We start from the raw sequence: 14,783 nt of genomic DNA on the forward strand, positions 1-14,783 counted from the left end.
ATACATACATACATACATACATACATACATACGTACATACATACATACACGCACAGACCAGACAAGCTAACTGCAACCACAGCCACACACACACACACACACACACACACACACACACACACACACACACACACACACACACACACACACACACACACACACACAAAACTAGTACAACAAACATTACACCACAAAAAGACAAGGAATCTTAGCAAAAAAAACATTTTAACGAAAGCAACACTGCATCAAAGGGTTATTACATTTGCATGGCGGAAGCAGAACAGAATCCTGCACTCCGGTCACGCAGGGAGGGGAGAGAGAGAGAGAGAGAGAGAGAGAGAGAGAGAGAGAGAGAGAGAGAGAGAGAGAGAGAGAGAGAGAGAGAGAATGCATTGAACCTGGATATGCATGTTGCTTGAAAATTCTCTCTCTCTCTCTCTCTCTCTCTCTCTCTCTCTCTCTCTCTCTCTCTCTCTCTCTCTCTCTCTCTCTCTCTCTCTCTCTCTTCCATCCCTTTCCACAAACACTTCCTATTTATATACTCGTATCGTTTCCAGTTTCTTCTCTTTACGTTATTCTTTTTCCACTCTCTGTCTCTCTCACCGTTAATAACTAACACACAAGCACTCTCTCTCTCTCTCTCTCTCTCTCTCTCTCTCTCTCTCTCTCTCTCTCTCTCTCTCTCTCTCTCTCTCTCTCTGTATGTTACTCTTCCTGTCTCTCTCACTACACTTCTCATTCGTTTTCTGTATTTCTCTTCCTGTGTACGTTAGTCTTCTTTCTCTTTCTCCCTCACTCTTCTTTACACTTTCCTCTCTATTTGCCTTTTTTCCCTAATTACTAACCACTGCGACATTTTTTCTTGCTTTACAGCCACCACCAATCATTATACGGGGTAGAAATGGCTAAATTTATTCTTCCAGTTATTTTTCGTTCTTGTCGATGCTCATAAAGATTTCATTGTCTTCTAGTGGTGTGAATTTAACCTTTCATTGCCTCTTTCTACCTTTTCTACTCATTTATCAAGCGCACTGTCTTAGTTTTTCAGAATATTCCTCCTTATCGTCTTTCCCAGTATAAGTCCCTTTTTTCCTGTGTCAGTATCAACATCTCAAGGGCGTGTTCTCTCTCTCTCTCTCTCTTTCCCAGTACGCACAGAAGGCAACGCCCTCTACGCCATTTGCTGCAGCTGGATCCTCATTCTGACCTCCTGCATCCCGCTCTACCTCTGTCACGGGATCAAGAAGCAGAATTTTGATGGCAAGGTGTACATCCACTGCGGCTTCCTTGATGAAGATTACAACCATATGGCTTTTCACGTGGGTCTTGTGTTATTTTCTTTCTTGACAGTGTTTTCATATTTGGTAGTACTTAATGTAACCTAACCTAACCTAACTTAACCTAACCTAACTTAACTTAACCTAACTTAACCTAACCTAACCTAACTTAACCTAACCTAACTTAACCTAACCTAACTTAACCTAACCTAACTTAACCTAACCTAACCTAACTTAACCTAACTTAACCTAACCTAACTTAACCTAACCTAACCTAACCTAACTTAATCTAACCTAACCTAACCTAACTTAACCTAACCTAACCTAACCTAACCTAACCTAACTTAACCTAACCTAACCTAACCTAACCTAACCTAACCTAACTTAACCTAACCTAACTTAACCTAACCTAACTTAACCTAACCTAACCTAACCTAACTTAACCTAACCTAACTTAACCTAACCTAACGTAACCTAACCTGACCTCACACAACCTTACCTTACCTAACCAAACTTTACCTAACCTGACCTGACCTAACTGTATAGCTTTCCACGAGTCTTATTTCCTCGATGAATATTATAACCATATAGCTTTTTTATGTGAACTTTAAATTCTTTCCCTTTTAGTAATACTTTTCATGTTATCTAATAAAATTTCGATGTCTTTTGTAAGTTGGGATTACAGGATAGAAATAGAAGTGACGGCTGCAAGCTTCATAATAAATATATTTACAAAAGAGACCGGAAGGATTTAGTTCTTGTACAAAATGGTGGATAACTGGAATAGACTGAGCCGTCAGGGTGTTAGTGCCGAGTCAACAGGGAGCGATGAAATGTTATATGAATTTATGGAAAGAGATCATAAATGGCAACAGGTTTTTACAGGTATACAGGGACAGCTTTCCTTATTTTATTACGTTAGTTATGTTCCTAGATGTGTGTGTGTGTGTGTGTGTGTGTGTGTGTGTGTGTGTGTGTGTGTGTGTGTGTGTGTGTGTGTGTGTGTGTGTGTGTGTGTGTGTGTGTGTGTGTGTGTGTGTGTGTGTGTGTGTGTGTGTGTGTGTGTGTGTGTGTGTGTGTGTGTGTGTGTGTGTGTGTGTGTGTGTGTGTGTGTGTGTGTGTGTGTGTGTGTGTGTGTGTGTGTGTGTGTGTGTGTTTGAAGATTTTTATTTTCATATCTGATGCGTATTTTCTACACTTTTCATTTTTTTTATGTTTTACTTCATGCAAAAAGTGAAGATCGTTATCGAGTTTTAAATCAATATAACCTCTTATCTTCTTTCATTCTGTCTGCCACAAAATCATCAAATCCTTCTTTTGTATGCACCTTTTTCATGCTATACGTATTTTTCCATCCCACTGATCCAGAAGCGTTTTTCCTCCATCCATCACGTCATTCTTTTCCTCCGCCGCACATCGTTTTCCTCGTCCTTTCATGGCAAAAAATCTTCTTTCATATCACTTGAATCTCTCCTGTCATTTTCTTTTTTTCATATATATTTTTAACGCCGATATCATTCTTTCTTTTGCTCCACGTTTTTCCCTCTCGCAGATCAGTTTCGTCACCAATACACACTTTATGACAAAATTAACCTCACTTGCATTTTTTTTCCGTCCATTTTCACTATTCTCAACGCTGACGCTACTCTCTCTTATTCCACAATTTCTTTTCCTTTCCTATACATCAGTTTCATAAGAGTCATCTCATTTGTATTGATATAGTCACATTTTTTACAGTCATATTTTTAATAGCCACAATTTTCTTTATATTCTTAACATCTACGTGATTGACCCCTTTATCCCCTGTTTCTCTTAATCTCCCATACACCAATTTCATCACCAATACTTGCATTTTTTTTTATTTATAACTGATTCATATATACATATTTGTAGAAAGATATAGATTTTTTTTTTTTTTTTTGACACGAACATGTCCATTCCCCTTTCATTCTACAAAGTCTTTCCCTCCCCCGTAGATCGATTGCATGACCAATACAACGCTGTCAAAAAATTCCCTTCACTTGCATTTGTGTAGCATTTTTCTTTCTATTTTTATCCATTTGTTTTTTACTTATTTTCTTTTTTTCATTCTCAACACCAATGACGCTTTCCTTTCACTCCACGTTTCCTCTTCCTCCCTATGGATCGAATTCATTACCAATACGTACCTCATAACAAAACTCACCTCAACTCTCTTTTTTATCTATTAATTTATCTTTACTCTCAACACAAACACGTACATTCTCCTTACCCCACATTTTCACCTCCTCCCTATAGATCGATTTCATCACCAACATATACCGCAAAACAAAAAATTCATCTCACTTTTCCTTTTTAACCAGTTACATTCTAATTTTCAACACGTTTTCTTTTCCCCTTCCCCAGATCGGCTTCATCACCACCATGTACTTCGTGCCCCTGGCGGTGATCGTGGTGCTGTACCTCATGATCCTGAACCGCCTGTGGTATGGCGTGGTGCCGGGCGGGAAAAGCAGCGCGGAGAGTGTGCGGGGCAAGAAGAGAGTGACACGCATGGTGGTGATTGTGGTGGTGACGTTTATCGTGTGCTGGTTCCCGATCCAGGTGAGAGAGAGAGAGAGAGAGAGAGAGAGAGAGAGAGAGAGAGAGAGAGAGAGAGAGAGAGAGAGAGAGAGAGAGAGAGAGAGAGAGAGAGAGAGAGAGAGAGAGAGAGAGAGAGAGAGAGAGAGAGAGAGAGACAAAAAGGCTGAAAAACCGGAAGAGGAAGAGAAAATAATGGAGGGAGAACTTGAAAGAGCGAAGAGACGATGGAAGGAAATAGAAAGATAAAAGGGAAGAAAAAAGAAGAGAGAAAAAAAAGTGAGTGAGGAAATGAGAGACTGAAGGAGAGAATAAAGAGGAAAATAGTGATGTGCGGGAGAAATGAGTGAATGAATGAATAGATGAATGGAAAGGAAGAAAAGGGAACACAAAGGAAGAGACAAGAATGAAATGAGGGAGAGATGAATAAATAAGTGGAATAAAGAGGGAACGTAGCAAGACATGGAAGGAAGGAAGGAGTGAATGTGGGAAGGGTGGGAGGAAAGAAGGGATGGAGAGAGGGAGGGAGGGGGGTGCAGGGATCGTGAAAGAATGATATGTAACTTGTTTTTTTTTTCTTTTCTTTTTTTCTTTTCTTTTTTTGCCTCCCTTCCAACACGAAATATAAGAGAAAAAAAATGCTGAATCTTTACTACGTGACCTTCAGTGCCAATCTCCATCACGACATTTTATATAATACCTCTCTCTCTCTCTCTCTCTCTCTCTCTCTCTCTCTCTCTCTCTCTCTCTCTCTCTCTCTCTCTCTCTCTCTCTCTCTCTCTCTCTCTCTCTCTCTCTCTCTCTCTCTCTCTCTCTCTCTCTCTCTCTCTCTCTCTCTCTCTCTCTCTCTCTCTCTCTCTCTCTCTCACTCTCTCTTTGAATCTAGAATTCTATCACAATCAGCTTTATCTCTCTCATTTCCCAGACTCACTTCTTTACTTTGACACATCGACTGCTCTCGTTTATCCCAATCATTTCCTTCACTCCTAGACTCGTATTCTGAAACGCTTTGCTCCCTCACTGCGATTATTTTCAAAGGCCACAGAGATAATTAGCCTGGTTCTCAAGAGTGTTTCTCCTGTTAATAATGTCGAAATCTTGTTAATCTGTCCCTATAAACGTACAAGTATTCTTAAAAACCTGGGTAGCTTGAAGAGGGGGTGTCATAATCTGACTTCACCTTTTCTCTCTCCCCTCAGCTGGTGTTGTTGTTGAAGTCACTCGGGATTTACGAGATGACCACCCTCAAGATCATTATGCAGATCGCGGCCCAGGTTCTCGCTTACATCAACTCGTGTGTCAATCCAATACTGTACGCCTTCCTCTCAGACCCCTTCAGGTGAGTGCCCAGGTGCTTCTCCCAGGCGTTAAGGTGTTCATGGGGGCATATAGTAACTTACACTCATGGAATTTCGCCTGTAAAAAGTTCCACTGGTAAGATTTTTTTCCTTCCTTCCTTCTAAAATAATTCTCCGTATGATAGATACACTGTTGTCATTCATTAAGTTGTTCACGGCGTGTAACTTTCCTTTCACTCAGGTAACTTCACGCATAGAACGTTCCACCTACAAGATTTCTCCTTCCTCTTGCTTAAAATAATTCCTATGATAAGTTACTTTGTGTTTTGTTATCGCCACTTTACATTAACCTAAGGAAATGTCTCACAGGGAAGTTCTCTCCGATGAATTTCCCAAGGAGTCTTTGTTTGTGGAATCTACTTTAGTACTTTAGTGGCATTTACACAGGGCTACAAACTTAAGAGTAAAAAGGTGCAGCTGTGAACTCACTATCTCAAAGGAAGGTTTTTTAGGGTGGAATTCTTACGGAGAAATCTTTGTTGGTTGGATCTGTGAGTACCTGAGTGGAATTTACAAAGAACAACAAACTTGAGGGTGAAATGGTGCGGCTGTCAACTCACAAACACTTCCCATCACCCCGCCCCCCATGAATACGATGCGAGGGATTTCTCAGTTGCCCATAAAGGATTAGAACACTTGTAGTTGCTTAAGTATTCCTTTCTTATCTCAGTGTAATATCTATATCTAGAACTCTCATAAGGCAGGTTCTGAACGCTCTATGACTTAGTGGAGGATGGTAAAAAGGGTTCTTAATCCTTATTTTTAAAACGTTTTGTCCTCTCATAAGGAAAATTTTCAGTGGACACGGAAATTATTAGTGTTCTCAGAGGTATATTTTCCTATCAACAATGTAGGATGCTTGGTAAACTATCAGTAGAATCATGAAACCACCATTGGCAATCCAACACCTTCCAGTAGCCAATAGTTAAGATTATTTTCACTGGCCACAAATATGATTAGTAGCCTCCTCGTAGGTGCTATTTTCCCAACTCTTGAAGCACCGTTCTTGTTAAGCCTACTATTAGAAATCACCCTTGACAGTCCAACAACTCCCAGCAGCCAACAGCCAGAGATATTTCCAATGGCCACGTTGTCATAAGAGCGTTTTGCCATTAATAAAGCACGACTCTTGTTAAACTGCTACTGGAATCATGAAATCACTCTTGAAAACCCAGCAACCCGATTCGCCAGCAGCCAAGAACACTGACACTAATCTTATTAATCTACTTTTTTTATTTTATTTGGTACATTATCATAAACATCCCCAATGCACTTCCTCTCCACTGGCCATCTTGCTGAGCCACCCCATCACGGTCAATGGCATAAATGTATTGCCGCGTCGCTTAGGGAGGAGAATCAGGAGGCAGAATTAGGTTTGGAGGCTTTTATGGGCCACTAATAAGATTTCCCTGCCCTTTCCTAACACGTTCCATCTCAGCTAATTACACGACCGCGCTGGTGAAGGTTGTTCTCAGGCTGCGGAGACACCTGGGGCTACTTGAGAGAGAGAGAGAGAGAGAGAGAGAGAGAGAGAGAGAGAGAGAGAGAGAGAGAGAGAGAGAGAGAGAGAGAGAGAGAGAGAGAGAGAGAGAGAGAGAGAGAGAGAGAGAGAGAGAGAGAGAGAGAGAGAGAGAGAGAGAGAGAGAGCTAGTTTCCTTTGAAGATGTGGACTGTTTTGTTATTCCACCTCAAAAATCGACTAAATTTTTTGAAAGCGGTTGATAGAAAGGTGTAATCCATCTAAGCACTGTTCTTTATCACAACCTTCCACTTATCCATCCACACGCAGTCAGTCTAGCCACTTAGGAAATACTCATGCAGAAGTCCATCTAGATCCACCTGCATCGAGTACCCAGTATTCACCAACATCCATTAAAATTAGTCTATTAGTCCAACCAACACACACACACACACACACACACACACACACACACACATATACAAAAAAAAAGTGTCGCTTTAACAAAAAATCAACAAGAAATATGTTCCTATAACCCATGAAAAAGAAAGAAAAAAAAAACTATCTCTTGAACCACCAGACCTCTTTGAGCGTCTAATCCACCAAAGTTCCCCCGTGATCACTAAAAGCCCCGCCCCTTCACCCACCCACCAAAAACTGCTTCTTGATCCACCTAGAAACTGTCCTCATCTTCACCAGCAGCGAAAAACATCCCTACATCCACCAAAAACTGCTTAATCCACCTTAGTATAGTGCCCTCAGCCACCAAGCATCCGTATATGTACCATGGCCAGCTCGTATAATCCACTCAGGCCTAGAGCGTTCCTGCATCCACTTGTCTCACCCCACATTTCCATTACTGACGCGTTCACTTCGCCTGGGGCTCGTGCGTGGCTCGGTCCCTTCATTAAACATTCTGGGAAGTAAGAAAAATACTCCCTCTCCGCCACATGAATTGTTAGGAGGAGAGGGGAGGGCGGGGGAGCAAATACAAACAGACCAACATAACATTTTCTATTCAGGGAAATGAAATACCGGTGACCTTTTCCCTGTTGTCTGGTTTAATTGTATCTTCCGTGAAGTACAGCAGCATAAAAATTACCGACTAAAACATGATATTCCGTTTTTCAGGTGTGTAATGTTGTTATTGTCGGGTCTTGTTGAAATTCTGAATTGTATTTATATTCTGTCAGCAAAGAGAGCCCAGCGTTTCTCAGTACTTTTGAATTATCTTCTATATAAATTTGTGTTGTTTGTTTCCCTTTTTTTCACTTTCCAGGAAGATTAGACAGGGAAAGAAAAATGAGCAGAATGGATTTGCACAAAAAGATTATATTACATCACTAACAAAACACTGCTCTCTCTCTCTCTCTCTCTCTCTCTCTCTCTCTCTCTCTCTCTCTCTCTCTCTCTCTCTCTCTCTCTCTCTCTCTCTCTCTCTCTCTCTCTCTCTCTCTCTCTCTCTCTCTCTCTCTCTCTCTCTCTCTCTCTCTCTCTCTCTCTCTCTCTCTCTCTCTCTCACGCTTCGAAGGAAATTAAACTGCAGTTAGCCAGCCAGTGCAAGATCAACCACAAATCCTTAGCACCATTTCTTTGAACCTCTTGCTGCTTTCCTTTCTCTTTATCCACAAAGCATAGAGACGATGTTTTCCAAAAGTATTCAGTCGCATTTCTAAACACACTTCTTTCACCTCACAGACAGACGTTCACAATGGCGATTTGCAACAGTCCTTTCCATTTATCCACCGAGAGAGGGAAAGAGTTATTATTCCGAGAGACGAGTAACAATTCCAAACCCACTTTGTCCTCTCCCCCATAGGAAGGCGTTCAGAAAGGTGATATCCTGCGGCCCACAGCGTAGGATGATGGCCTTGAACGGACGCACGGACGGAGATGGAAAGTCGATGGAAAGTCGCCCACTGAACCCACGGCCGAGTCCCCAAACGATGCCCCTGACGCAGTTCATGAGCAGCACACACAACCTCAGCCCTTCAGTCAACGCCCTGCGGCACGTCACCACCACCTCCACCACCACCACCACGTCCTTCACCAACGGCGCCACGCGGGAGGACACCGCCGCGGGGCACAACATGGAGGCTGGCTTTCTGGAGCACAAGAACTCAAACTGCGGGGGTGGGTTGGGGGACACATCCTGTAACTCGAGCGTGATCTGTGAATAGCGACTCCCAGCTCGTCTGAGGAGTCACGTAGAAGTGCCCCTCTCACCACCACCTCATCCACCACCACCACCACCATCACCACCCGCTCACCAGACATCCCACCCCATTTCACCCCCACACCCCCGGCATCCACCGCCTCCCTCATTCCCATTCTTCCCCAGTACCCTTGCAGGACTAAAAGGCGTTGTTTTTTTTTAAGTTTCCAGTGAAGACCTTTTGGTAATGTTTTGGGATTCATCTCTGGAGCTTTAGGAGAGCTTTGCGAGGCGGGAAGAGGCGGACACCATTACATTCACTGGTGTCTCTTGGAAGTGACTGCTGGATGTGACAGCGAAGTGTGAATACAAGTATATAAAAAGTATATATATTTTTGTAAATACACGAGTCTTATTAATGCGTATACATCTAGAAAAACAATTATGGATCTTTTTGTTTGTTCTATTGATAAGTTAAAGGATTCGGCGTGACTGTGTGCGCGTGCGTGCGTGCGTGCATGGGCGTGTGTGCGTATGTGTATCTGTATGTGTGTCTGTGTCCGTGTAAGGGTAAGAAAGGACAGGTGCAGATGTTTGTTGGTGAATATGGGAGCTTGCACGAGCGTGTGAGTATGTGTGTGCGTGTGTGCGTATGTGTGTGCGTGTATGGACGCTTGAGTGTACACGACAGAATCCTGCAGAGTTTTCCATACATCGACTTGGCCCTTTAAACTGAGCGACTTGCCGAACAGGACCTACACACGACCCCCGCAACAAACACCCTCCCCCCCCCCTGACCCCTAAGGCTGCCGCTGAAGGGACTGAATGGTAACTGATAACTCATACACGGATGGCATACTGTTGATACTACTTTTACTCATACATCATACAATCATTGTATTATCTGTTATTTGTGTTGGACGTGCACAATACGTAATGCTCAAGACGTGGACCTTCGCCTGTACTGAAGGGAAGGCAGGAGGGACGATTGGAGGTAAAGTTATCATGCCATTGAGCCCCGCATGTTAACCTTACCTTGATGCTCTCTCAGTCTCCCACACACCCTCCCCTCGACCCGTGCCTGAAAATCTGCTCCCCTCTTCCTGTCATGGAGTGAGGATCAGCTTTTCCATGCATCCCCTCCCTTTCGGACTCTCTCCTTTTGCCCTCCCTGCCCTCTTCCCCCCGCCAGGTCCTCCCCCTCCCCCTGGTCATGTGATATAGCAACGGTCACCCCTTATCGTCGTGTTGGACTTTTATCTGATTGTTAAGTCCTTTTAGTAGGTCTTTAAGGTTTGTTCTTCAAGGTCCCAAAGGACAGGACCTCATCGCCTCCTTGTACATAAGACACGAGGACTGATCGCAGTATTTTATAGCCGTGGAGTGAGTGGTCATGGAGGAGGAGGAGGAGGAGAGGGAGAGGAGAGAAAGACACGAAATACTTAGTTACTTTGTTATGGAGGAGAAACTGGTGAGGAAAATAGGAATGTAAATGAGAGAGAGGGAGAGTGGGACGAAGAAAAAAAACGAGTTGAGATGTTATATTTTTATGAATAAGCAAAATGGAGGACGAGACAAGTGACTGAGAAAAAATGAATGAAAAAACGAAAGAAAGAAGGAAAAATAAGTAGGGATGTGGATTTTTAATGACTCAGGAGGAAGAAAAGAAATATTCTAATGAAAGAAAGGCAAAATGAAACAGTGTTTTTCCATGACTGAATTCCCTGCGTGTGGCGTGAGTCCAGGGCGTGAGTCATTGCTCAGAGGTGAGTCACGGGAGGCGCCGAGCTCAGTGTGAGTGAGTTGCCTTCATGTGGAAGATGTGGGAAGTACTGCAAACCATCACGCTCTGCACTACAAAATGAGGAGAAAAGATTTTTTAATAGTTGTTATTGTTCTGCAAACGAAATATTTTTCTACAATTGCCATTTTGTCTTTTTGTGAGAGTCTAAGTATTTTCTAGGCAATTGTATCTTCCACAAACAAGTTATAAGTGATTTTTGGTGATTTTATGTGTGTGAAAAGTCAAATGCACAAGGAATACCGCGTCTCTGGAAGAACGAACGTCTTAATTAGAAGGAAATTATTTTTGAAGACAGATTCGTCGAGAATAGATGTAATTTTTCGCAAAAGGAAGGTGAAAGATCACAGTGGGTTGTTCCAGTAATCCTTTTCATTCATTTCAGTGAAGAACACCTGATAAGACACGTAATTAGTGGTGCTACCTTTACGAAGGGAGAGGTGCGTGACTCTCCCAGGCCCCACCGAGGCAGCCGAGGCTTTCAAGCTTTCACGGGGCAACTGGAGAAATAATAAAAGAATATCTAGGTTAGTTGGAGCTCAATACTGATATGCTTAGTCACTGCTGACAATTCTAATGAGGACCTCGGGAAGAGTAGAGTCCCACTGTACATGACCCTCTGCTTAGGTCTTACAAAATATACCGTAAAGGTGATAATTGCTTCATCTCCTGCGCTTAAATAAATATATAATACAAATATATCTATAATTTATAAGAGATATAGTATTTCAGAGCAGAACCTAAATATATTAAAGAGTTAGAGGAAATATTTTATTCTCCCTTTATTTCCCTTGATATCCTGGAAAGGCAGCATAGATAACCTGACCTAACTTGACCTGACCTAGCTTGACCTGCCTTCAGAAAAACCCACAAGTATTTTTTAAGTCCAATGGGAAGTAATAATGTTAAGGTCAAGGTGCAAGGAGTGACCTGACCTAGCCTGACCAAGCGTGGCGTGTTCAGAGTGTACGTACATACAAACATACACACTCGCCCTGAACACGAAATATACACGTTTGTTCTTAATGTTTGTAATGAGTTTGCTTTATTTTATTTTTTTTTTTATTCTTTTTTTCTTCAAAGTTTACCTGTGCGTGGTTCAGGTGGGATTCAGTTACATTTGTTTTCCTTAAGGTGATTAGTGACTGACTGACTTCTCGTTCGGTCACGTGACGGTCCGAAAATGTTGTTATTTGCTAAGTCTTGTTATTTTCCGTCTCGCTTTTTTGTTATTTTCCGTCTATGTGAAAAAATAAATTTACTTTGCTTCGATTTGCTATAGTGTTATTAAACTTTGTTCTCTCTCTCTCTCTCTCTCTCTCTCTCTCTCTCTCTCTCTCTCTCTCTCTCTCTCTCTCTCTCTCTCTCTCTCTCTCTCTCTCTCTCTCTCTCTCTCTCTCTCTCTCTCTCTCTCTCTCTCTCTCTCTCATGTAGGTTAATTTTCACACAGACGTCACTAATGCATCTCTTTCCACGTTAATTTCCTTGTTCATCATCTTCACCTCGTCATTTTATTCACGCCACATTCTTGTTCTTGTCTCTCTTTAATCTGCAGTCTCTTTATCTTTCTTTTAGCTTTTTCATTATATTTTTAACTGTTTTTTTTTCTCAGTCCCGTGTGCTCCTCTCTTTAAATCTTCTGTTTGTCTGTGTGTCTGTCTGTTTCTTTCTTTCTTTGTTTGACTGTCTATTCCTTTGTTTCTGCTTATCCCCCCCCCCCCCCCCCTCTCTCTCTCTCTCTCTCTCTCTCTCTCTCTCTCTCTCTCTCTCTCTCTCTCTCTCTCTCTCTCTCATCTCCTCTCTCTCTCTCTCTCAGCTTACCATAACAGCGCATATAAATTACTTTATACATTTTGGTGTCAAATACTTCTTTTTTTCCCTCTATGTAAATTCACATATGAAAATACATCAGCCATTTTTAGTTTGCAAGTAAATCTATTTGAATATTCAGTAACGTTCCCTCTGGCAACGTTTATATTAATTCATTTTTATTTGTTTTATTAATTATGACTTCCAAAACCTTTTACATTATTTCTATGAATTTTTATTTTCAGTCTTTCTCTCCCTTTTCATCCTTGACTGTGTACTGCTCTTGTTACTGCTGCTGCTGCTGCTGTTACTGCTGGTCCTGGTGCTCCTCTTCCTCCTTTTCCTGCTCCTCCTCCTTCAGCATCCTCCTGTAGTCTCTATCTCTTCCCTCCCTCCTCCTGCTGCTCTCTGTCTGGAACATTTTCACAATCTCCCTAGTGGATGACAAACAGTGACCTTGACAGCGGTCCAGTGCGGGCCAGGAGCCTCTCTTCGCCGTGATTGTTCCGTGTCATTCTGTAGCTGACGTGACAGCCACCAAGCCGCGCCCTCAGTTCCGTCTACATACATGCTTTCGACTTGTATTTTAATCTTGTCAAAAAATAAATAAATGTTGCATGTGCATTACGGACTTTGTTTCAATTCAATTTGCCTCCGCACATTGTGACCTTTCCTCTTTTTAGGATTTCATTTCTTTTTTTCATTTCCATTCATTTTCTTTTTTTTTTCACACTCGGAAGTAAAACTGGACACACTGCATTACTTCCGTCGCGGCCAACTTGTGAAGTAAGAATTTCTCTCCTTTTTTCGTTTATTCTCACTCTGTCAGTGTTTCTTGCCAAGTTCGAGCCTTCCCTTCGCCACCAGTCCTATCCTCTCAGAAACAGCAGCCTAGGTGAGTCAGAGGAGCTGAAATGCCTCGTTATCTTACCTTCCCCCTTACTTGCAGCAATCAAGGCAAGTCAGAATGAAGCACCACCGCTGCATCAGTCGCTAACATAACAAATCATGCCACCGTTGCAGCACAGTACCAGTTACAACAGTTACACCGTTGCAGCACAGTACCAGTTACAACAGTTACACCGTTGCAGCACAGTACCAGTTACAACAGTTACTATCAGAACAACACAGCACTACATCAGGGAATGAATCTTACTAATATGACTCTTTGATTGACTCGGTAAAAGCAGTTCCCGTGTACGACTTAATTAATCTCATCCTTACGGTGTTACCTTTCCGGAGGCTTAATTGGCAAACTCATATTCAGTTTCTTCATTGTCTTCCAGTAGTTTCCTTGTTGGGAGCAACATTAATAGCGTTTTCTTTACCTTCATTCTATTTTTTTTATTATTAACTAGATTCCTTATCATGCAAAAAAAAAAAAAAGTTTCCGAACAGTAATACTAGTGAACCAGAGAGAGAGAGAGAGAGAGAGAGAGAGAGAGAGAGAGAGAGAGAGAGAGAGAGAGAGAGAGAGAGAGAGAGAGAGAGAGAGAGAGAGAGAGAGAGAGAGAGCGCAACAACCATCACAACACAGCAGGCAGATCACATAACACTCGGTAATAACATCTGCCAGGGGAGTCTGTGCTGGAATTCTCTGGTCGGGATAACTTCACCCTTTCCTTCCAGTCTTCTTCCTTTCATCTCCCTCTCTCTTTCCTTCTCAGCCTCATCAAGCTCCTAAAGATCCAGCTGAGGAGGAGGAGGAGGAGGAGGAGGAGGAGGAGGATTGATTTACCTGGCTCGTCTTTCAGGTAATGCTAGGTTAATTAATTTGTCTAAATTACTGCGGACCCAGAAGGTTTTTTTAGTGCGAAATGGATTCAAAGTATTTGTTTTCTTTTCTTCTTTAGTGTAATTACCATGTCCTCCTCTTCCTCTTCCTCTTCTCCCTCTCGTTCCTCATATGCTTTCTTATCCTTTCTCTTCCTTTCTTTCCATTTCCATCTCCTTTTCTCTTCCCTTCTTTCCTCCTCCTTCTCGTAGCCCTCCTCCTCCTCCTTCTCCTCCTCCTTTAAACATTATGGCAAAACAAAAGTAAACAAGACGGGTTTCCTAGAATTCCATAGATACAAACACTGAAGAAAGCACCTCACAGTGTTTGGTTTCCCTCAATTCAAAGTTCAAGGAATCACAGCAAATGATGACAGTGAACAGAGGCGGTCGTAATTTGTATCCTGTTTCGTCGCTATAATGAATCTTAACCAGATCAGGCCCCTCCCCCCGCCGGCACCTCCCACTCCTCTCTTCACGACGCTCCGATATTGAAACCCTCGACCCTGAGCTGGTTAGGACTCATCATGGCAACGGAGCAGGACAGAACTTATGACCGTGATTGTACTTTTATAAACTCTTACTGGGGATA

At 42.3% G+C, this 14,783-nt stretch overlaps 1 protein-coding gene across 4 annotated transcripts in view; it reads left to right on the plus strand.

The window, feature by feature from the left end:
* LOC135088779 (allatostatin-A receptor-like) overlaps positions 1-13,045 on the plus strand; it is a 222,861-nt gene extending 209,816 nt beyond the window's left edge. For all 4 annotated transcript variants that reach the window (XM_063983799.1, XM_063983800.1, XM_063983801.1 and 1 more), the window contains 4 exons: positions 1,150-1,319; positions 3,663-3,860; positions 5,036-5,175; positions 8,473-13,045. In XM_063983799.1, the coding sequence (XP_063839869.1) occupies positions 1,150-1,319; positions 3,663-3,860; positions 5,036-5,175; positions 8,473-8,833 (869 nt within the window). In that variant the 3' untranslated portion in view covers positions 8,834-13,045. The remainder of the gene's footprint in view (positions 1-1,149; positions 1,320-3,662; positions 3,861-5,035; positions 5,176-8,472) is intronic.
* Positions 13,046-14,783: the final 1,738 nt, after the last annotated feature.

This window comes from Scylla paramamosain, chromosome 31, assembly GCF_035594125.1.
Source record: "Scylla paramamosain isolate STU-SP2022 chromosome 31, ASM3559412v1, whole genome shotgun sequence".
Taxonomy (NCBI): Eukaryota; Metazoa; Arthropoda; class Malacostraca; order Decapoda; family Portunidae; genus Scylla; species Scylla paramamosain.